Source organism: Lynx canadensis, chromosome D4, assembly GCF_007474595.2.
Source record: "Lynx canadensis isolate LIC74 chromosome D4, mLynCan4.pri.v2, whole genome shotgun sequence".
Taxonomy (NCBI): Eukaryota; Metazoa; Chordata; class Mammalia; order Carnivora; family Felidae; genus Lynx; species Lynx canadensis.
In genome coordinates, this window is record NC_044315.2 from 50,217,162 (window position 1) to 50,242,217 (window position 25,056).

The following is a 25,056-nucleotide window of genomic DNA, read 5'->3' on the forward strand; positions in this document are numbered from 1 at the left end:
AGGCTACCTGTACCTGGCCATCGAATACGCTCCCCACGGAAACCTTCTGGACTTCCTGCGCAAGAGCCGAGTGCTGGAGACCGATCCTGCCTTTGCCATTGCCAACAGCACCGCCTCCACGCTGTCCTCCCAGCAGCTTCTCCATTTTGCAGCAGATGTGGCCCGTGGCATGGACTACTTGAGCCAGAAACAGGTGTGTGGTGAGGACCTTGCTTTGGACATCTTTCCTTTGAAATTCTCTCTGGACTCAGAGTTGAGCTAAATTTATACATTTTTCTAGTCAACTTCCCCCCTTTAATTCCTCTTATGATTGTCCTAATTTTAATCTCTTTGTTACTATTCTGTTTATATAGAAGTTAATGCCAGACACTGACAAGAACTGTATTTAGTGAATCTCAGCATGTGTATTTGATGAGGAGGCTGAACTGATCTTAGCTTCATTTGGATCCAAATAATGCATGATAGCAGAGGACTTGGACTGCAGCAGGAAGATTTAATGACCTGGGGTTTTTTTTTTTTCTTTTCTTTTCTTTCTTTTTTTCTTCTTTTTTTTTTCCCCTGAAATGCTTCTCCCAAAACATGATGGGTCATTTGGCCAAATCCACTGAGGATATTAGAGAGGAACTTTAAGGGAATTGGGTTCCTCTCTTCTCTATTTCCCAAAGGTCTGACCGCAGTGGCCTTGTGCCAGCAGAATGAAGTGAAAAAAGCAAACGATGTTTTTTTTTTTCTTTAAATTTCAGTTTATCCACAGGGATCTGGCTGCCAGGAACATTTTAGTTGGTGAAAACTATGTAGCCAAAATAGCAGATTTTGGATTGTCCCGAGGTCAAGAAGTATATGTGAAGAAGACAATGGTAAGTTCAGAACACAGACACTGAGGACATCCTCCCCAGGACACCCTCCTTCTCCCGATGGCCCTTCTCTTGGATGCCATTGTTCTTTGGTGACTCAGGCATCTGGCTGGGTACCCCAGTAAGTAGTGCCCTGGCCAGGCAAACATCCTTTCTGAGGTTTGATTGCTAAAATGACTGAAGGCTCTGTATTTGCCACTGAAGAAGCCGCTGTCACATGTGGCCAAGTGATTGAACATGCAAGCCTCATGGTACAGGGGTCAGTCTACATCCAGGCAGGACCCCTAAGTGTCTCACTCAGAAACCTCTGAGGAGCTCCCTCAAACCCCTTTCATGTACAGCAAGCATAGGAGGGACAAAAAAGACATCTAACATACTTTCCAAATCTAAAGGAAAGAAATTAATAAGGTTCCTACCTCACAAAGAGGCTCTGTACAGAAATCCCTAACTTCTAAGGCCACAGAAGATTTCCCTCTTTGCCAAAAGTTCTCCACTCCCTCTCCAAGCCTACGTCGAATCCACATTCTGCTGATGACACCTCCTCTCCCAAACAGTAACATTTAATCTTCAAGTAAAGATCCCAGGAGAACCTCACCATGGAAGGAGAGAAGCTGGACTCAGTCAGCTTTCGTTGCCTGTCATAGCTCCCTGGAAATGCCCCTCCCTTCCGGGGATGTAACAACAACATCATGGCGCCACCCTCTGCTTTCCCAGGGTGGGCTGGCACGTTCAGGGCCTTGGAGCTAACAAATCCTGCATCATCACATGTGTTTGGTGGCCCTACCCCAGTGGTATGGCTCCCCCTTTCCCAGGTCTGGTGGACATTACTCTGGCTAAGATTTCCTGGGAATCCTGCGGTTTTCACACGGTCCCTTTGCTTTTGTGGGTAACAATCGCCTCGGCAAGGCTCAGGCTTCTGTAGTTACCCTCTTTTTTAGGTTCTTTTTAAAAAAATGCTTATTTTACTGACTGACAAGATAACAGAAACAATATTCAAGAATGTTTTGAAAAGGAAATGACCCACAGTTCACTACCTTAACACATTTTATTTTTCATTTTTTACTTCTTGCCTTGCACAAACATACATATTTTTATATAGCTACTATCACAGTGAACATAACTATTTTGGATCTTTCCAGTTCCCTTTCTGATAAGGGTTTGAGGTGGGGCCTCTTTGGCTCTTAGAGACCTCACACACATCCAGTGGGGTCTTGGATGCTTATCAACATCAACACCTTCCAGAAGCCTTGGGCACCTCCCTGAGGGTTGACTCCTAGGCACACAATACTTTTTTCTCTAAGCTTTTCTGAATTTGCCTCACTCCAAGCAGATGTTTCTCAGCAGAGGGGTGGGGTTTGTCTTAAAGAAGCAGGACCCACCACTCACCCATTTACTCCTTCTCCCCCTAGGCCACCTGAAGCTTGCTATCTCCCTCACAGAGAACCTTTCCTTGCTTCTCTTTGGTGTTTGGGGGCTGTGGTGCCCGGAGTGAGGGGGTGGAGGCACTGACATAATTTAGCCCCACAACCTACATATTTTATTTGGATGGTGTCCTCAGATGCCCGGGGAGAATGATGGTTTGCTTGGCATTTCATAAAGGGCAGTGATTTCTGCAGTCTTGGAGAGCTCAAGAGGAATGCTTAGGGGGGCAGAGCACTTAGATGGGTCAGAACGTAACTGTGTCTGCTGGAAGTGGCTGGGAGAAGTGTCCTGCAGCAGCATGGGGTCTGGGAGGAAAGACATTAGCCCTCAGGCACGGGAAAGGAGAGGGAATGGAGGGAAGCCAGCTCCCTGCAAGAGGGGTGCAGTGTGGCAAGTTACCACCAGAGGGCAGAGTGGCTACTGTCTCTGGACTATTGTTTAAATTTGAGATTTTGCACTCCAGCTGCCCCTCAGAATCATCTGGGGAGCTTTCAAAAAATACTGATGCTGAGTCCTACTGCTTAAATACTATATACATACTTATATACTCTGATTCTGTTGTCCTGGGGTGGGGCTCCTACATCAGTTTGTGGTTGGTTGGTTGTTTTTTTTTTTTTGTTTAAGTCCCCCAGGCGATGCTAATATTGGAAGTGTTGCAAGCTAACATACTAAGTGATTTGGGGCTTTATTACCATTGATAGATGCATCCCCTCTCATCAATGTCTTTATGACTACAGTGTTTCATGTCTGTGCTAGGTTTGGGGGTGACATAAATTGGGACAGCCTCCACCTTTAAGTAGCTCAGATGCATAATAAATAACAGTTCATTAATAATGAAAAACAGTTGATTAATAATGAAAAGCAGTTGATAAGTGCTGACGGCAAAGAAAGCACAGAGGAGAAATGCACATGGGGACACAGAGGAAGCACACTGAACTGAGCCTGTGGGCAATCAAGAAGGGCTCCGTGGAGGAGGCTAACTCTTGTGTTTTACAAATGTTAAATAGATATGGGAGATATGAGAATGAATTGGAGGGTGCAGTACATGTAAAAGCCTAGAGACAAAGGAAGGTAGGAAACATTTGGGGGACAAGTAATTCAATATGGCTGGAGCATAATGCAAAAAAGAGGGAGAGTTACAATTCAAGATGGGAGGAGGAATCAAGGATAAGGTCTTTTTTTTTTTTTTTAAGTTTATTTTTGAGAGAGAGAGGGGCAGGGGTGGAGGGGAAAAGAGAGAGAAAGGAAGAGGATCTGAAGCAGGCTCTACACTGAGATCAGCGAGCCCCATGTGGAGCCAGAACCCACAAGATCATGACCTGAGCTGAAGTCAGACTCTTAACCAATTGAGCCAACCACACGCCCCACAGGGATACCGTTTTATTGAAGATTTTTGAATTCCAGCTAAAAATTTTGGACTCAGCTAAGGAATTAAGATCTTGGGACAATAAGGACATTGAAGAACTTTTTAAAAAAGGAACCACGTGTTTGGATTTGCCATTTTGAGCCATTAATCTGGCTGTGGTGCAGAGAACTGATCCTTAGGGACTGAACCTCTAAAGCAAGAAGATCAATTAAGAGGTTGTCATCAGGTAACAGATGATGGTGGCCTGAACTCAGGTGGGAGAGCAGGAGTGACAGATTGAAATGGACAGACCCAAAAGAAATCAAACAAGAATAATAAAGTGCACGTGGAAATTAGTAATTTGGAGGCATGAGGTCAGAAGCTAGCAGGTACATAAAAGCAAAGACAAGACAGAAAATGTCGATGACTCTTTCCATTCCTGTGGAGGGGGGGAAAAGCCTAGAATAACAGGTGTGCCCGGAGGTGAGGTGGGCATGGAGTGAATATTGAGGAGCACAAGAGGTAGGTTTGCAAAGGGGTAGTTTTATAACTGAATCTTAAAGTACCAATCGGGACTTAGGGTCAGAACGGGCTTCAGAATATCTCCACTTCACAAAGACCTAGGAGACAGTGGCACCTTCAGGTCTAGAGTTGGGGCCCAGGGCATGGCTGATCTCAAGATGATCTCAAGATGGGTCTGGGAGAATGCCTTCTCCTATTTCAGGGGAACTGAGAAGACCCCCAAATACTCTTGATGTTGTCTTACTTCCTGGCTTGCCGCAGCTGAAACGCTGCTATTAGAGCTTGACAAATTCCTGGGGGAGAAGTCCCTCTCAGTAGGGCTTATATGATTCCTGGGGTTGATGGGAAGGGAGCCCAAAATCACAGTGAAACTAGGAATAAAACTTAGAAGCCAAACTTCCCAATGTCCAGTCATTTTCCCCAGGCTGGACTTAAAGAAATGGGGACAACTTTGGGGCACCTGGGTGGCTCAGTCAGTTGAGCGTCTGACTTCAGCTCAGGTCATGATCTTGTGGTCTGTAGGTTTGAGCCCTGCATCCGGCTCTGTGCTGACAGCTCGGAGCCTAGAGCCTGCTTTGGATTCAGTCTCTCCCTCTCTCTGCCCCTCCCCCACCCACACTCTGTTTCTGTCTCTCAAAAATGAATCAACGAAAAAAAAAAAAAAAAAAAAAAAGGACAACCTGGGTGGAGTCAGCACTTGGCCCCCAAAGGGCAAATGATTGCGTGTCATCCCATCTTCAAACCCATTGTAAACTGCATTGATGGGAGGTTATATCCTCCTCCCCCACTAATGTGTATGCACAATGTTCCCTTTGGTTGGAAAGGCTCTTCTCTCCCCGACCCACCTGAGGACACCTACACATACAGAACCGAGCTCACGTGTCCCCTTGTCTGAAAGTCCTCCCCGTCTCTTCCAGGCATGGTTGGCCACCTCGTATCACCTGAGCCTTTCCCACACTACACTTTGATTCTCCATTTCCCTGATGCCTCTCTCCCTTTTCAAAGCTCTGAGTGCCTCTGAGAGCCACAAAGTGAATCAATGAAATGCCTACCAAAAATGCACATGCCCATCCACACACACATACCCACACATGTTATTTTTCTTTATACAAAACAGTGGTAGGGACTCTTTGAGGTCAGCGGGGTTTATACTCCTTGCACATCTTTGGGTTTGAGAACGCTCTTGTACATGGGACATACACAAACAGCAGCTCCTGACTGTGCTGTATCTTACGTGTGGGGAATCCCAAACACACTTCCCTGTGGGCTTGAGTGAACCACAGCTCCGGGCAAGCTGTGTGCCTGGGGAAGGGTCCCTGTTGTGCCTAAGTGGCATCTCACTTTGTTCTCTCCAGGGAAGGCTCCCGGTGCGCTGGATGGCAATCGAGTCGCTAAATTACAGTGTGTATACAACCAACAGTGATGTGTGAGTAAGCCTTTTATTGTTGAGGGATTTTTTTTTCTCCCAGAAAAATAAGCATCTGACAGAGTCTTAAAGCAAAGTAGGACTGTTATGTCCATCTGTGGAACAAAAGTAGTCAGTAATCCCGAGAAATAAATTTGGAGTCTATGAAATAAGCTTCAGAGTAGACAGTATTCAGGGTGTAATGTAAGATCCCTGGTGACAGGCTGTGGGTGTCCTTCTGCCCGTCAAGGAGAAGTGGTGAATTCTCCATCTCCAGAGGAGCAAGGGGCATATGGAGCATTCCTGCCGCTCCACCTCCCAGACTGACCTCAGCATACAGGACCCAGAACAGTGAGGGGCAGTTCACAATAGCTGCTGGGGGGTCACATGTGGCTGGGGAAAAAGGCAGGCCAGATCAAGGGCCCATGTCTGCTCACAGCCAGGAGAGACAAGTCTCAGGCTGGTGGTGAAGGAAGGGTTGGGAGTGAAACTTAGGCCATTTCCGCTCCCCCCCCCCACCCCCCCATTGATGGGAGGAAACACTGAGGCCCCGGGGCTTGAGATGACTTGTCCAGGGAGTTTAGCTTATGCCAGGGGAAGGGCAGGGGGCTGGCAAGCACTGCTTCCTCACTGCATGCAAGGTGCCTTTTGTATGTTCTCTTCCATCGTCTCTGCATAACTTTGAGGCGGCAATTGGTGTTCCCACTTGCAGAAGACACGAAGAGGCCTCCAGAGGTTCAGTAACTTGTCCCAGGTGACACGAGTATCAGGCGGCCGAGCCTGGATTTAAGTCCAGTCTGTTGGCTTAGAATTGCACCTGCTTTCCCCAGTACCAGCTCATGTTCTCCACCTAAAGTGAGTGGGCGTTCTCACACGTTTCCCTAACGTTTCCCCGTTAGGATCCTTCCCTTGGCCTAAGAGGAGGTCAGCACAGGCCACGTACAAGACCCTGTCCTGGGGAGCACACATTTAACATTTCCTTTTCTGGCAAAGCATCAGTCACCCTGACTTTTGAGGCAGGAGATTGACGGGTCAACCTGTTTGTTGATTATTGGTTTCCCTACTGTGTCTCCTGCAGATGGTCCTATGGAGTGCTCCTATGGGAGATCGTTAGCTTAGGTGAGTATCTATGTTTATCTACTAGGTGAGACTCCAGGCAATGGGAGTGGACCCCTCCCATTCTCCCTCACTGTGGGATCCCACGGGTGCCGTCTTTCTGGGGCACCACTAGATGGGACTGGGACATAGAACTTGATGGGTTTCCATGTATGAGTGTGTTTATTCCCATGTTTCTCTTTTTGAGAGCCCTGTGTCTAATGTCATATTTAGTACTAACAACCTGGTGGCTGTGAACTTCATCATAGGTTGTCTTTGTACAGAGGTGTCACAGAACTGTTATAAGTTCACTTCTACAACTTTAAGATGATATGTTACACAGCCGTGAAAAGTCATTTTTGAAGACCATTTAATAGCATGTGAAAACATGCATGCCAAAACCCAGAAACTTCCTTACACGGTGATCCCATTTTATAAATGTTATACATGTTACACATGAAAAACCTGGAAGGAGTCTGCAGGAGAGCACTACAAATATTGCTTGCTTGCTTCATGCGTTTTTGTATTTTCCAAGTTTTCTATATTAAATATGTATTTTTAGAATTAAAATTGGGCAGTACCGATTGTAGATAAAATTGGAATTGTATAAACCCGACCGAGGACTTCCAAATAGGACAAAGATACATCCCATTAGTACAGTAGAGGACTCGTGTGCAGGTGAACTCAGGGAAGAGAAACAGTGCGGGAAACAAGGAGCCGCCTTCTGGATCTGTCTGCCGACGGAATGGCCACACTGTCATGCAGATTGGGGCTTATGTCCAGCTGTGATGTGTGGTGGGTTTGCTCAGACAGGAAGATCTTGCTGATTTTGTGTCTTCTCTTGACACACCCTGTCTCTATCCCAGTCTCTGGGCTTGAGGGGCCTGGGGCAGGAGACGCTGAGCTCCACCCCAGAGGGGCTCAGGGCAACCCGGTTTCCTGTCTTGCAGGTGGCACTCCTTACTGCGGGATGACATGTGCAGAGCTGTACGAGAAGCTGCCCCAGGGCTACAGACTGGAGAAGCCTCTAAACTGTGATGACGAGGTGTAAGTCAGCCTGGGGCCATTTAAACAAATGTCTATTCAGGGGTGCCTGGGTGGCTCAGTCAGTTAAGCATCCGACTGGCTCAGGTCGTGATCTCACGGCTTGTGGGTTCGAGCCCTGCATCCGGATCTGTGCTGACAGCTCAGAGCCTGCTTCAGATTTCGTGTCTCCCTCTCTCTCTCTCTGCCCCTCCCCTGCTTGCACTGTGTCTCTTCCTCTCAAAAAGAAATAAACATTACAAAAAAAATTAAAAAGTCTACTTTGAGAGAGAGAGTGAGTGGAGGGGGTGCAGAGAGAGAGGGAGAGAGAATCCCAAGCAGGTTCCACACTGTTAGCGCAGAGCCTGACACGGGGCTTAATCTCACAAACTGAAACATGATAATCTGAGCTGAAATTGAGTCAGACACTTAACCAAATGAGCCACCCAGGCGCCCCGCACCTTAGGGCCATTTTATCTTAACCTTCCTCTGTGTGTTTCTTGGACAGACTGATACTAATGAAGGGGGTACCTGATTCATACACACATGCGTATATGTATACCTGTACATGCACACACATTGAGATCCTACATACTGCCCCCCCCTCCAAAAAAGAAGGGGAGTTCCTTAAACTAATACCATTCTGTAATGGGCAGGGAATTGAGAGCTTCCTAGGCACAGAAATCCAGGAGGAATTTAAGGTGATGATTATCAGGAAGGTTGAAATGAAAGGCAAAAAATGCAGAAAAGATCTGAAATCAATTCATGAGACTCTTCATGAGTAAATGCATGAAACCTTGAGACTAACTTTGGGGACAGAGATTTTAGGCTGTGATAGTAGGAAGATTGTTTTGTTTTTTTTTTTGGTTTTTTTTTGGTTTTTTTTTGGTCATAGAATCTTGCTTCTGCAAGGATTGTTTTCTAGGAGTAAGAATTATACCCAGGGGAAGAATGATTAGCTTTTGTGAAACCACCATTCTCAAAACTGAGTTAGCTGCTGCCTAACTGGCATGATGTGAAAGCACAAGGCTCTAGGTTCAGCAAAGAATTTATTGTCCAAACTGAGCCATTTCTAAGAAAGAGTGCTATTAATTATGGTACTGATACAAGAGGCCATAAACCTAGACCATGCTAGGTTGATAGCCTTCTGTGCACATAAGGTTCCCCTGAGGCATTTGTTCCAAGTGTGAAAATTTGAGCCCAGTCAGACATTGGTTCTGTAGCCCTGGGGGGAGGGAGGAGGGCACTGCCAGGAATCTGCATTTTAATAACGCAAGTGGTTCTGACCACATTTGGGAGAGTACTGTCTTAGATCAGTGCTTCCCAGACTGTGTTCATGCACGTGCAAGAGGTAAAGAAGTGATAGAAGGGGGAAGGAGTTCTGTGGTCACCTTGGGAAATTCCATGTTAGGTTAAACAGGTTTTTTGTTTAAATGGCAAGACTTCTCAAGAGTTTGCTCTGCTAATCCCTTAGAGGGAGATGCAATGTGGAAGTTGGCAAATTTATTAGAGTATGGAGCCATTTTTTTTTTAAAATAACACTTTGAGAGACACAGTATTCCAAGGGACATGCTATCCTAGACACATGACTCAGTTCTTTCCAGATAATCAGAAGAGGTGAGACCAAGATCCTGCGGGAATGGTACTCAGCGGAGGCACTAGATTTGCTGGCAGAAGAAAGGGGGTCTTGAGGGAAGTGGGAGGCTGGATCAAAACTCAGTGCTGTACCCTGTGCTGCCAGTCAAGTGTAATGACCATGTGTTGAATGGCTACTTTCTCTGTTTTCCATACCCCACACCGGGCCATGCCCAGGACTGAAGCACAGAGTTAACTGGATAACTCTTTGTTTCCAAAGGTATGATCTAATGAGACAGTGCTGGCGGGAGAAGCCTTATGAGAGGCCGTCATTTGCCCAGATATTGGTGTCCTTAAACAGGATGTTAGAAGAACGCAAGGTGAGCGTGGGGCTCAGGGCAGGCTCTTGAGTCAGAATTCCTCATGTGCCCTGTATGGTTAAAAAAATGGCTGATACAAGTCACCAAGTACTTCTGGGCCATAGCCCTTGGTATTAGAGGGACATAAAAAATGTGGCCACTAACTTTGAGGAAGTTACAATTTCAGAGGTGGTAACATTTCTGTAAAAGAGAGTCACATGTGGTAGAACAGAATTAGCTTGTGAGCCTCTTGAGTAATGTGGCCTGATCATTCAATTTTGTAGAAGAAATATACACAAAGAGGTGAAAGTGATGTGTCCAAGGACACACAGCCAGTAGTAGTGGAGCCTGGTGTCCAGTTTCTGTGGGGAGGGGCAGGAAGTCTATCAGAATGTCCAGCAGGTGGTCGGCTATACTGATCTGAGGTTGAAAAGGCAAGTCTAGGTTAAGGAAATGGATGGCAGGTTACCACAATGCAAGTGGTAATTAAACCAGAGATGGGGGGGGAGGGCGGTCACCCACAGGGATGGGGACAGAGAAAGTATCTGTAGAGAATGGGACATCTCCGGAGGGACAGCAGAGAGTGGCCTGGAGAGAGAGACAGGGTGAAATCTTACCTGCTGAGGTCGAGGGATGCATTTCAGGAAGAAAGTTGTCAAATACAACATGGGAACTTAAGACCGAAAAATGTCCCCCAGGTACCTAGTCCTTGAACCACATGAAGGGAGCTGGGGTATGACTGTAAGTGCCACGTGCAGAGGCAGTACCGGGGGAGCCTGTGTCTCTGACCCACTCTTGCTCTTGTAGACTTACGTGAACACCACGCTTTATGAGAAGTTTGCCTACGCAGGGATCGACTGCTCGGCTGAGGAGGCAGCCTAGGACCAAGCCCACCCACCTGTATGTTCTGTCTCCCCTCCACTGGCATGACAGACCCTTGATGCCAAGCAAGCCAGCAAGACTGTGCCAAGAGAGGTGACCTAGAACATAAACATGTACATATATTGCTGTGTGTCTGGGACTTTACCACAAAAACCCGTGTGTGTGAATCTATAGTACACTTTGACTCTCATAGGACTGTATATACTGTTTCGAGTAAGAATGTGCTGAAATCAGAATGCCTGTTTGTGGTTTCATATGCAATAATATATTTTTCTAAAAATATGGACTTTACAGGAAGGTGTGTGAGTACAATTACTATAATGCATAACTCATTATCATCCTAGGTATTTTTGATATTTACCTTCATAGTGAATGCTATAAAATCTTTGGCTCTGTAGAAGAAAGATCTTGTTAGTAAACCAAACACCGGCCCTGATAGGCTGGGTAAGAAAAGTGGGGGAAATAGGTTAGTTCTATCAGGATAGAGGTTAACATCTAAAAGAGATCCTGCTGTCCATCTCTTAACTTTCTCCCTCGTGTATAGAAGCCATCCCACTTTCACTTGGTCATTTGTCAACTTCATCATGTGTTTCCAGACCCCCCCAGTCAATCCAGAATGCTAACACCTAAAAGTAAGCTTCAATCTCATTCCATACAAGTCTAAGAATCTTTAGAGAAGTACAAGTTTGATAAATTAATGAGATTTGGTTTTAGTTTCTCTGGTAACATGGATTTGTGTGTTTTAAGAAACTGAAGTAGGAAGTCTGGAGTTCCACTTGGGAGACATGTGACATTTGTATCAACTGAACATCCCTACATGTATTGCACGTTGTAAAGTTTCAGTGTTGATCAGTTGTGAGTTTACAGTTTATACCGTAGGCACATGTTGCACTGAGGTCATACAGTAAGTGAATAAATGTCTTGCCTACCCACTTTTCGTCCGGGAATGTTTCTCATAGGTATTGACAAACATCTTTATTATACTTTAAAGTTATCCTCCTTGAACTTGTCAGTAAGATCCACGTAGAGCAGCAGGTGGGTACTCGGCCAGACAGGGGCTCGCAAGCTCCCAGGATTGGAAACATCGAGAAGTGTTGTGTCTAGTTCATTTTCTTGCCAGGGCCATATACCTCCAACTGAGAACTTAAATGAAGAGCCCTTGATAATGAGTCCCAATAGTTTCTTTTGCTTTTTACCCAAATGCTGTAGAGATACTCCTGACAACTGCTAGCTTGAATGTATAGGATGTGGAAATGAACCACAACAAGGATGATCTGAAAATGTAAATAAGATCTTCACATTTTTCATATGGCTTTGGAACAAACGTTAAGGTTTTTTCCCCCTGTAATAGTTTGACCTTCTTAATTACGTATTACTCAAATTCATAGTATCCAAAATTTGAATTATTTTATTTCATGTCAAGTACATGAAAAGAGACATGGCGAAGAAGTACTTGTGATAGTAAGAAAAAGATGTTCAGTGATAATTATTTGTAACTCAAAATGCCAAGGCAGCAAACCTGCAGTATGTTTGAGGGCCTGTCGTCACAGGCACCTGAGGTCCTTCTGGCACTCAGGTCTCACTACTGATTACTCAGATGCACCTGTATCATCGGCAAAGAAACCTTTGTCATTTTGCAGCATTTTAGCAACATTAATATTGAAGGTTCATCCTTAAGGGTAATCAAACTGAGTTATGTCGTGTAGTTTCCACATCAAAAAGCAATTAAGCAAGGAGGAGCTAACTCCTCAAAGGAATTCAGCCAATTCCAATATTAGGAACACAGGTTAGAGCATGGTACGTTTGGGGGACCCACAGGACACTGCCTTAGAAAAAGGAGTGGTTATGAATTAAAATCAGGTAACATTACAGCAGTTAGAATAAAAACACATAATGCATCAGCCAAAAGACCTAAATCTTTTTGTTAGACACTGAAAATTTACGTTTACTTTGTGAGGAAAACCTATTCTACATATATGAGACCTAAAAAAAAGTCTGTGTATTAGGTAAAGACGGTTTTAGGTATTGAGAGAGAAAAAGAAATGTATGCAACCTCAGACATGACCTTGATGGAAGTCACGGACTCATTGCTTCAACTTGAAACCATTGTTACTCACTATCAATGAAGAGGAACCGAAAATTCAAAACAAACCAACTTTAATTTACCCATTAACCATTCTCCCCTCAGCAATCATAACTTAAGAAATAAACTATGGAAATTTAGCCTTTAAAATGTAATAAATAAACCTCAACAGCGCTTTCCTTTCTCCTCTTTGAAGAAAAAGGTCAAGAAACTTCATGCCATCATAGACCAAACTCTACTGGCAGCAGCAGAGGCCAGAGGGGTCACTGACACAACAAGGCAGGGATTGCAGATCTTGTCAGACAAAATGATTACTTCCTTCCTTTCAGGTCTTCTTTTACCTTCCAGAGGACCAGTTCCATGCAGGCAGTTGCATTGTCAATTGAATTGTGACCTCCAAGTAGTACAGAATATAAAACAATGTGTTAGACAATGACTGTACCCATGATATCACCCACAGCTGTTCTCAAAACAAAGCCTGGAGTTAATGTTTATAAAAAATTAAGACTGGTCACTTAGCAAAATGGTATTTTGTTTGCTTTGTAAATGTTGTACATAAGTCTAGATTAGCAAACATCTCCCTTTTCCTATGTAGCCTGTCCTCGCATGGTGACTGCTTTGCTGTGACTAGATAGCTCATGGGTGCTCTCTCTCTGGAAAGAAGGTCCAGAGGGAAGGTAACAAAGGGGAAGGCATTACAAAAAGAGATCCAGCAAGGAGTAAAAAACAGTCTGTGAGGAGAAGTAGAACTGTCTACACAAAGAATGACCTCAGATACAAGAGTACATGATTTAAAAGAGTGGATGAAATTTACCCAAAATATAAAGTCTATAGTTCTGATGAGGATAATAAATGTATGAGATTAAATGAGAAAAATCATACTAGCACTTCTAAAATAGTGGGTGTATTTTTCATTTGTGTTATTCTGAAAAATTCTGAAAAAACAAAACAAAATATCTGTACTTTTATATAAGCTATTTTTTAAGTGAAATATTTTCATGTGTAAGGCTTAAGATGGATTGCAATAGAACACATTTTATAATAGAATTTTGTAGGAGCTCTTTGAGATGTATTTTTAACAAAGCAGGTAAAGATCCACTTTGAGATTGTATTAGTGTCTCACAGACAAAGAATGAAAGAAAAAGACCATAGGGGTACAATATGTATTTTGTACAATTCATGACATGATCAGAAGGGCTTCCCGTATCTTAGGTATCTTTAGAAACATAGCATTGTAACAAATTTTAACATGCTCAGAATTAATTTTCTTACACTTCTGTATTGTACGTAAGAGGAAACTATATGGGCATGAAGGTGTTGAGTAACTGACCTATTCCAAGGCATGCACTGCTCAACTGTGCATACAGCAATGCCACTAACAAGGGAGGTGGTTGCTACACTTGTACTTGAAATACACCCAACATTAGACAAGTTAATCATCAGCAAACCCAGAAAATGTTCTGGGAGCAAGATACACTAATTGAGTAGAAGTCAAGTGCACATATAATGCATGTATTGAATTTGAGCTATACTTCTTCTAACAACACACCATTTACTCTGGGTGAGATAACCTGAACCCAGTGAATTTCATAACCTCATTTAATGAAAAGCCTATATGAAAAGGGGTACACAGCAAAATTTAGAATGGAATTCGATCTCCACACCAAAAGAAGTTTTATACATGAATTCAAAGGCCAGGCAATTTGCCCAACAATTATCTGGCCATCATTTTCTGTATAGCTGCTGTTTTGATGCCTGTGGAAGATCCAGGACTATACCTGGCAGTGGGCATTGGCTTTTTACAAGCTTTCACATAAGCAGGTACAAGTCTTTCCACTATAGGAGAGAATCCATGAATAAGAACCTACCTTAAGCATTTCAGAGGGCAGAACTTTTACCATCAATCACATGGTTTGTTTACTTAAGTCAGACGTAGGGTCCTGGTATTTATCATTAGCAAACAGGCTCTTACCATCATCCTGAATAATCCTCTGTAGGTAGTCAGCCACCAGACTCTTAAGGGATCTTTTGTGAGGCAAGCCTAGTCGATGAGGAAACAGAACTGTTGTGTCCACAACTGAAGTGTGAATTAACTGTCAAAAGAAAGAGAAAATCCTATCAGAGATTTTCCCAATGAGTAACCATATAGATAGCAGCAACAATGGTAGCAGCAGAGTTATGCTACAAAAGCAAGTAACATGAAGCAGTTATGATGTAACAGTGACTAAGCATGCTACATGGAATATCCATTACAACTTGCAGAGTAACTCAATGAGGTAGACCTTTTGTCCCTTCTTTACAGTCAAGAAAACTGAAGTTCTGAGAGATTAAGAAGGGAGTTAGTAGAGAACCCAGAAATCAAATCTAAGACTTTGGGAACCACTTTCCTACTGTGAGAGCACCACCAGGGGGCAGCATGAGGGCAGAGAGGGTCCATCAAAGACTGGGGGGAGATGCAAAGCCATGCCCCTACCACCTTGGGACTCAGCTGAGGGGGGCACACCTCAACCTAGCACATGTCCTACCGCAGATTAGTGGTTTACTTGTCTGTGTCCGGGGAGGGGGCATGGACAAGGACTGTGTCCCGTCTAGTTCCAAATTTCCTGTGCTTATACATTTAAGATGGTGAATAAATTTTACACAAGTTTCAGAAAGCAGAAAATAGGATAGATGAAGAGCAGTCAGACAACAGAGCCTAGAAACAGTTTGGATTCATTAGGAGAGTTGCATTTTTGAAAGGTGCATGCAAGAAGATTAGCCTCAAGAGTAATTTAAAGACCCACTGAAAACTGAGGAATTGGAGATTTAACATTCAGCATGCTAGAAGCACTTAAATTCTCCTTTAATGTGTCAACTACCAACGAGACACCAGTTCCTGGCTGCAGAGTATTGAGTAAATAAAAGGTGGTGGTGGAAATAGAGACAAACAGGAAAATCCAGGAGTTATCTGGACAAACAGACTGAGCACAATGAGGAATCATGACGGCTAGAAATTGTGTGGTCTGGGAGACAGGTGCAATAGGATGGCTCCTGAACAGTTTGAGAGGTGAGGTCACTGAGGTGATGGAAGGTGAGGGAAGGACATCCCTGGAAAGAGCGTTCTTACAGAAAATTTATGTCCCCACCTCTCTTTCCACACAGCTTGGCAGGGTCTGAGTGGAAGCACATTCCAGTATTATCTGTCACATGCAGAGACAACAATGCTATTTGAGACAAATATCTATTCTTTGAATCCCAGCTTTACATAGAAAAAGGCTGACATCCACCTATGAAATGTAAATGGCCTTACTGGTATTCTTGCACTAAAAAAGAACTAGCCCTTCTTTGCCTGAAGGTAAGTCCTAGGGTGGCTGAAAGTTCTAGAGTCTCCAAAGTTCTAGAGCTGTGCTGTGCCCTCTGATAAGCCACCAGCCACATGTGGCTACCTAAAAAATGCAAAAATCATTTTCTCAGTCACATTAGACATATTGTAAATGTTCAATAACCAAACGTGGCTACCATCTACCATAGTAGATAGTGAACATATAGAAAGGCTGATTGGATGCCAGTGTTCTAGAGCAGGGGTGGCCACCAAACTCCGTCTTTAAGTGCCCAGTTGTGAATGTTTTCAGCTTGGAGACCACACAGTCTCTGCTACTACTATTTAGCAGTGCTACTGTAGCATGAAAGCAGCTACAGAAGATACAGAAGTGAATGGGAGCAGTGGGTCTAACAACAATATTTGCAAAAACTAGGTGGCCAGCATGGGCCATAGTGTTCTGACTCCTGTTCTAGAACACACAGCAAAGAACAGATAATTTTAACCTGAAGTATATTACAGGGGAGATTTTCAAGTAGATCATGCCAAAAAAAATGAACATGACATTTGATTTTGAGCGTACCTATAAACCTACCTGACTTAATATGAAAAAGTGTCTCTAAGGATGTGAATAAAATAACCTGTTAGATAAACTTAGTCTTCCCCATTTGAGTATTAAAGACAATTATTAAAGAGGATGTTAAACAATGATTTTGGTTTTATCATAATTAATGGACTTTCTGATCTGGATGAACCAAATGACTTTAGCTGTCTTATATTGCAGCTTCTGGTTTATAATAGTTGGACTATGTTATCAACATGGACAGCAGTTCTTTTCTTCTTAGTTAATGGGGCAAATCAACAATCACTGATAACAATGATAATGACTACCATCTTAACACATACTGTTTTGTAAAAGTATAAGCCTGTATTTCTTTACCTTAAGAGCATAAAGACTGTTTTCAAAGCTGTGTCCAATTAAGACAGTGTCAGCACTGAACAGGTTCAACAGGATGGCTTGGACATCACGGATTGAAGTTTTGATGTTCTTCAGGTCCTCTTCGACCACACCAGAAAACCTGCCCCAATAAGACACATAATGCATAGAAGAAAGTAACTTACTGGATTTCATCAGGTATGGTTAGAACACATTACTGACCCAATGTGAGAAACATTCACTGAACAAAACAAAGATCTGACTTATGACCATCAGCTGCCCCTTCACTAGGTTATATTTGTAACCTAGTAAAATTTATAATACGGATTAATTTATGTAAGGCTGGGAAGGCGGGAGGCATTCCAAGTTCACAGGGTTCCTTTGAATGCTCCTCTTTGTAGAGGCTCAGTTTCGTCCATTACAATTTAGTTAAGTAACCTATCTCCCATTAAAGTAAGCCTAAAAAAGCTGCTGTGGAAAGCAATATGGAGGGTCCTCAAAAAATTAAAAGTAGAAATACCATATGATCCAATAATACCACTACTGGTTATTTACCCAAAGAAACCAACAACACTAATTTAAAAAGCTATATACACCGCTATGTTTATTAAAGCATTATCTACAATAGCCAAGACATGGAAGTAATCTAAGTGTCCATTGATAGCTAAATGGATAAAGAAGATGTGATACCGCTCACCCTACACACAGGAATAGTATGCAGCATTAAAAAAGAATGATATCTTGCCATATGTGGCAACATGGATGGACCTAGAGGGTATTATGCTAAATGAAATAAGTCAGTCTGAGATTTCACTCACATGTGGAAACTAAAGAACAATCAAAAAGCAGAATTAGACCAAATTGATGGTTGCCAGAGGGAACGGGGATAAGAAGATGGGAAAAATGTCAAGAGGGGAATGGGAGAAACAGACTTGTAGTTATGGAATGACTAAGCCATGGGGATGAAAAGTATATCATAGGGAATAGAGTCAATAATATTGTAATAGCATTGTATGGTGATAGATGCTAGCTACACTTGTGAGCATAGTATCACGTACAGAGATGTTGAATCACATTTTACACCAGAAGCTAATGTAACACTGCATGTCAAATATACTCAAATAATAAAAATATAAAGCCTATAAATGAAATATGGGTAGCATAGGAGAGCAAATGGAGTCCTAGGTAGAGTCTAGATAACCTATGCTTGAATTAGTCTATGACTCTGCTATTTACTTCCTCCACAGATTCTCAGAAAATTACTTAACCTTCTGGGCTCAGTCTTATCTGTAGAGTCACTTACCAATCTTAATGGCTTAATGGACCCAATAAAATACATTAAAAAAATTTAAAAATAAAAAAACAAAAAACAAAAAAACCTACCCGAGTGGCTTTCATGAAGCATTTTCTAGATAACTGTCCAGAAACATGGCTACTGCTACGCTGTACTGCAATTTAGGAGAAAAGCAAATGATAAAAATACTGGGAAGGTATTTTGAACTTAAATTTTATATTGACATTATGGTCTCCTGTCAAAAACAAAACATACCTGGCTCCACTTTTATTTAATATAGTATTGGAAGTTTTAGAGCAATGAGGCAGGAAAAAATCAAAGGCATCCAAATTGCAAAGTAAAGTCAAACTGTCACTATTTGCAGATGACATGATTTTCTATATAGAAAATATAAAGATTCAACAAAATTTATAGACTAAATGAGTTCAGTAAATTTCCTGGGTACAAAAATCAATATACAAAAATCTACATTTTTTACACTAACAATGAAATTTCATAAATAAAATCCCATATATAAGCATCACAAAGAATAAAATACCTAGGAATAACTTTAATCAAGGAGGTAAAAAACCTGTACACTGAAAACTAAGACACTGATGAAAGAAATTGAAGAGGACAACAGTATATGGAAAGGTATTCCATGCTCATGGATTGGAAGAATATTGTTCATATTTCCATATCACCCAAAGCAGTCTACAGATTCAATGCAATCCCTATCAAAATTCCAATGGCATTTTTTCACAGAAATAGAACAATTTTAAAATGTTTATGGAACCACAAAAAATCCTGAATAGCTAAAGCAATCTTGAAAAAGAACAACAAAGTTAGAGGCAACGCACTTCCTGATTTCAAACAGTATTACAAAGTTATAGTAATCAAAGCAGTTTAGTACTGATCAAGAGACAAAGGCAGAGATCAATGGAACAGAATAAAGCCCAGAAATAAACCCATGTACATACGGTTAAATAATACATAACAAAAAAGGAATGAATATCCAATGGAGAAAAGTTAGTTTCTTCAATAAATGGTGCTGAGAAAACTGGACAGCCACATGCTAAAGAATTAAAGTGCATTATCTTATACCATACTCAAAAATTAAAAAGTTATCAACTATAAGTCCAGCAACCACAAAACTCCTAGAAGAGAACAGGCAAAAATCTCCATGACATTGGCTTCAGAATTTTTTTTTTTTTGGCTGTGACTCCAAAGCAATGGCAACAATAGCAAAAATAAACAAATGGGACTATATGAAACTAAAAGGCTTCTGCACAGTAGAAGATACCATCAACAAAATAACATACTGAATGGGAAAAGGTATTTGCACATCATTTATCCAGTAAGGAGTTAATAACTAACCAAGAAATAGATAGAATTCATACAACTCAACAAAAAAATCCCAAACAATCCAATTAAAATTAGGCATAGGATCTGAATAGACATTTTTGCAAAGATATACAGATGGCCAACAGGCACATGAAAGGATGTTCAATATCACTAATCTTCAGGGAAATGCAAATCAAAACCACCATGAGATATTGCCTCAGACTTGTTAGAATGGCTATTATCAAAAAGATAACAGGTATTGGTAAAGATATGGAGAAAAAGGAACATTCATTCACTGTTGGTGGGAATATAAATTGTGTGGCCACTATGAAAAATATGGAGCATCCTCAAAAAATTAAAAATAGAACTACCATATGAGCAACTAATTACACTTATGGGTATTTATCTGAAGAATAAGAAAAGACGTACGTACTCCAATGTTTATTGCAGCATTATTTTCAATAGCCGAGATACGGAAACAACCTAAGTATTCATTGATGGATTAACTGATAAGATGATGTGGTATATGCAATGGGATACCACTTTGCTCTAAAAATGAATGAAATTGGGGCACCTGGGGCGCTCAGTCAGTTGAGCATCCGACTTCGGCTTGGGTCATGATCTTGCAGTTGACAAGTTCAAGCCCCTCATCGGACTCTGTGCTGACAGCTCAGAACCTGGAACCTGCTTCGGATTCTGTGTCTCCCTCTCTCTCTGCCCCTCCCCACTCATGCTTTGTCTCTCAAGGATAAATAAATGTTTAAAAAAATTAAAAATTAAAATGAATGGAATCTTGCCATGTGTGACAACATGGATGAACCTAGATGGTATTAGGCTAAGTGAAATAAGTCAGAGAAAGACAAACACCATATGATTTCACTTATAAATGGACTCTTAAAGGCTAAACAAATGAACAAACAAAACTCATAGAGAACAGAATTGTGGTTTCCAGAGGGGAAGGTGGTAGGAAGTAGAAAAAACAGATTACGCAGATCAAGAGGTACACATTTCCATTTATAAAATAAATCAAAGGGATGTCATGTACAGCATTGGGACTACAATCATCAATACAGTGTTGTAAATTTCAAAGCTGCTAACAAAGTAAATCTTACAAGTTCTGACAAGAGTTTTAAACTCTGTACAGTGACAGATGGTAACTAGTCTTATTGTGGTGAACATTTCACATGTATACAAATGACAAATCATTATGTCGTACACCTCAAACTGATAATGTGTGCTAATTATACTTTGAGTTAAAAAAAAAAAAAAGATACCTGACTCCATCATCAAGTCATCAAGCTTAGGGAATGTGATAATTAATCAAATATTTGGACTAAGAGGAAGTTATCAAGGGGTACTTGGGTTTATTTTAAAACCGTTTTTAAAAAAATGCAAGGCATTGAATGCATTTGAAGTTGTTTTGAGACTCCATATTTATTTATAATGCAGACCCTTTAGTTACCATTTTGTCACTATGAATACCAATAACTACCCAAGTACTTCCTGACCTGTTCCAAAAAGCAGGTAGGAAAGATTCCATTAAGGCCATGGAAGAATAAGTACCAATAAAAGTACGATAACTGTAAGTATTTTACAATTCTGTTTGCCAATATACCCCAATACAGCTGGAAAAAAAAAAACAACAGTAAAATAGGGCTATTAGGATATGGCCAAAATGAGTAGGAAAAAAAATCCAATGAGGTCAGGAGAAAGATTAGTATACAAAATATATTTTCTGATCATAACTTTTCCTGAGTTTTGTGCATACAACCATTTTTATGAACTGTGAGGGACTTTATATTAAAAAATGTTTATTAGAATTATCTATAAATATTCTCAAAATTCATCATCAAAACAGCTTTTAACTTACATGACCACTTTGGTTGTGTTCTAAAATGATGGACATATACACATTATATGACACACATACTTTATATATAATATATATAAGATTTTTTACTATATACACTATTACAATTATATTATGTGTACTATATAAATTCTATATAGTATATATATACCATATGATATATATACTCTGTGTATAGATAAGTCCTATTCGTTTAGATATCTAAACAAATCATATATATATATATACTCACACACATATAAATAAGTAATTTTAAGTAGTGTTGGAGAATTTGTTAAAATTGAATAAATATAATCCCACCAATAATAAACACTTTTTATTCTAAAGTGAATTCAGATCAGTGCCTTCTATTTTATTTTTAAATATACAAATATGTCATTTTATATGGCTTATAAGCCTTAAGGAAACCTAAATTTAACTGATCAATCATATCACTGGAGTTTCATCTGAGGTTTATAAAAATTAAAGATGCATCTATACTGTACAATTTCAAGTTAGCATTGAGTTTGGGTCAGAGATAGGTCATACTTTAATAATAATGATTATTAGGAGAATCTGCCCTGAACTATTACTTTGCAAACCATATCAAAGCCATGTATACTCAGGGACATGTCTATAAGATTGCAGATATTTTATCTAATGACAATTTTTACCTAATGGAAGAAGATAATATGGTACTTTCAAAAGGAACTGATTAATGATTTAACAAACGAATGAATAAGAAAATCTATTCACTATTTGTGCTTCTCTCACCTCCTACCTACCACTCCAACATGTCAACATTCAACAGGGCTGAAGCTTTGTCTCTTATTTAGGGTTGTAACCTGGGATCTATCACAGTGTCTGTACAATTTTATCAAGTACTTAATAAAATATGAATGTTCTTGAACAAATCAATGAATTAAAGGCAAATAGTGTAACTCATGCTCTAACACTAAATGAATACAAGTACAAAGCTAAAATGCACATAAACTACATGTTGAATATTCTACAGTCTCAAAAACCAACCCTTTTATGTGGATCCTGAGAAACTTAACAGAAGACCATGGGGGAGGAGAAGGAAAAAAAAAGTTAAAGAGGGAGGGAGCCAAGCCATACGAGACTCTTAAAAACTGAGAATAAACTGAGGGTTGAAGGGGGGTGGGAGAGGGGAAAGTGGGTGATGGGCATTGAGGAGGGCACCTTTTGGTATGCTGGGTGTTGTATGGAAACCAATTTAGCCATAAATTTCATATTAAAAAAAAAAACAACCCTTTTATATGACCCGTACCTAGTGTTATAGTCAATTACTTCTTCATCTGGTTTCACAAATGTAGCATAGACCACCTGAAGGCTGGGATCAACCACCGTCACTTGCGTAAGTTCCAAACCTTTGGCTGTGTAGCACTATCAAGGGGGAAATATTAAACTCATATATCATATTGAGTAAACATATTTTAACATCTAAGATATCTTAAAGGAGTATTTCTAACTAGAACATACAATTTAATCATATTATTCAGATTTACTAGCAAAAGCCAGTCAGTGGATCTGACAGTCTTGTAAAAGATGTTCCAAGCTTTAATTTTTTTCCTTAATGTTAGTAATATTTCTGCTAAGAAAATAATTTCATTTTCTGGACTTAGCCTTTACAATTGCTTTCATTAGAGATCAGTGCTATCCAGGAGAGCCTTCTGTGATGATGAAATGTTCTACTGCTATGCTGTCTAATATGGCAGCTACTAGCCACAGGTGGCTACTTAGTATGCGAAATATGGCTAGTGTGACTGAGAACTTGAGTGTTATTATATTGGCTAATGCAGTTATAGCTCTTGTTGAATGAAAAAAAGAAAAACTTTACCATAAATATCAATGTGGCACTGGAGAGGACAACATGCTAATATTTTATTTCAAAGCCTGAAGCAGCCTGAATTGTTTCCAGTTGAAGACCTAAGCTGGAAACTGAACAATGTCCTTCTCTATTTATTGTAATTCACTCTAAAATCCGCTCTCCAAATATAATAGAGGGAATAAAAACTTTATGTCTTGGTAGAGACAACCGTTCATGTGATGTTTGACACGTCCCACGTACATTCCCTTATTTTAGTGTATCTGATTCTTACTGTTACCGTGGAACGATTATTAACCCCATACTTGACAGAGTAAAACATCCATTATACCTGCTCCAGGGTGACAGAAGGAAAGCAGTGAAGCTTCCCAGGTCATATGATTCAGTTCTGTTTGTTCCCTACTTTCTCATATTGATTCTCAGATAAAGAAAAATCACCATAAATATTTTGCTGCCTCTATAAACAATAGTTTCTGAAAATTCGTTCAAGTTTTTATGCTGATGCTGGGGATAACAGTATTATTTGTAACATTTTCCACCCGCACAATTTCAGCAATTTGAGCAGGAGAAGCACCACTGGTGATAGATTAAGAAAAATTAATAAATAAAAAGAGACCCACGGACCAGTTCCTGGCCTCATTTCTTACTAAGTACAGAAATTCCCCCAAGTCACCTCTCCTGCACTTCAGTTGCTTCTGAAGATCGGTGTATTACACGCAGAACTATGTGGCCTCAAGAGAAAGCCCAGCCAAGTGATGTTACACACACCGTGCCAAGTGCTCCACAAGGATTCAGTTGTAATTACTGCAGTAAGAGAGAAAACACGGACGTACCACCTCACAGTTCACAGCAAATACACCATGATTGCCGTCGGGGGGCGGGGACTTGACAAAAGTCTTCACAAAGCCCTCTAGGTTTTCCTTTTGGTCATGAACGTGAAGCTGAAATAAACATTGCCAAATAAATTACCGGCTATTTCTGCAAGCACCGTTAAGCTCATAAAAATTTCACCAACTAAAAATTAGCTTAATTAACCCTTTCAAATTCTTTCACATCTCTGGAGGCAGCAAGTCTGGTTCTGAAACAAGCAGCGGTCTGGGTGACAAGCCCTACCTTGGCGACCTGACACCCGGCAGAGCCAAGGACACCTTCACAACAGCTGTACCGTGTTTCTGAGCCACCGAGGACTGCAAACCAATCAAAAAATAAAAATCAAATCAGGCAAACTTTATAAGGCAGAGTGGCTCACTCCCAGAGCATGTGTCTTATCTTACCCTCCAAGACCTGTAAGGACACTGTGCAAGTACTTGATGTTACTCCTCCCCGTAGTCATGTTTTTGGATATTCATATTGAACAGGAAAAACCAACTCCTGGAACAGAGTTCTTGTGGGTTGCACTTTGAAGGTGAATTACAGTTACCAATGTCCTGAACACCTTCCACCCCCTTACTTCTCTTATTTTGCCCTGATCCCTCAGCTCTCCTCTGGCATCACCCCCTTATTCTGCTTGGACTTAACCTCAAGTATGTTTTCAACATCTTCCCCACTCTCTGACCTTTTCTTCCCCACTCCCTGACCTTTTTACTCTGGCTGAGGGGCTCCAAGTACCACATTCTCCCTTCCTATGTCTGAGTTGTTGATCTGATCCAAGAAACATCACCCAGTTATGTAGACTGAGACCATGACGCAGATGTCATCTCCAGCCTTGGCTGGACCTACCAAATCCTGATGCCCTCTCCTTCTGTATCTTTGCCCAAGTACTATGTACATTTTCACAGCTATAATCCAAAATCTTCCTATCTCTTACCCCAATCCCATAATCCAGCTCATCTCTTCCCATATCCACCTTAGCCCTTCTTCACTCTGGCCCAAGGTAATGTTCTCCCAACTGTTCCTATTACTTCCTTCTGTCTACAGTGGTTTCTGCATCAGTTTTCCTAT

General features: G+C 41.1%; 1 protein-coding gene and 1 long non-coding RNA gene across 2 annotated transcripts in view; one reads left to right on the plus strand and one right to left on the minus strand.

Moving 5' to 3' along the window:
- TEK (TEK receptor tyrosine kinase) overlaps positions 1 to 11,412 on the plus strand; it is an 82,937-nt gene extending 71,525 nt beyond the window's left edge. Inside the window, exons 10-16 of the mRNA XM_030292816.1 lie at positions 3 to 193; positions 744 to 857; positions 5,499 to 5,569; positions 6,627 to 6,667; positions 7,594 to 7,690; positions 9,522 to 9,621; positions 10,408 to 11,412. Of these exons, the coding sequence (XP_030148676.1) occupies positions 3 to 193; positions 744 to 857; positions 5,499 to 5,569; positions 6,627 to 6,667; positions 7,594 to 7,690; positions 9,522 to 9,621; positions 10,408 to 10,482 (689 nt within the window). The 3' untranslated portion in view covers positions 10,483 to 11,412. The remainder of the gene's footprint in view (positions 1 to 2; positions 194 to 743; positions 858 to 5,498; positions 5,570 to 6,626; positions 6,668 to 7,593; positions 7,691 to 9,521; positions 9,622 to 10,407) is intronic.
- Positions 11,413 to 13,516: 2,104 nt separating this feature from the next.
- Positions 13,517 to 24,298, minus strand: LOC115499093. The gene is made up of 4 exons (XR_004344346.1): positions 24,229 to 24,298; positions 23,949 to 24,056; positions 22,558 to 22,673; positions 13,517 to 16,942 (listed from the first exon to the last, which is right to left on the minus strand). It is a non-coding gene; the product is annotated as an uncharacterized LOC115499093 (long non-coding RNA).
- Positions 24,299 to 25,056: the final 758 nt, after the last annotated feature.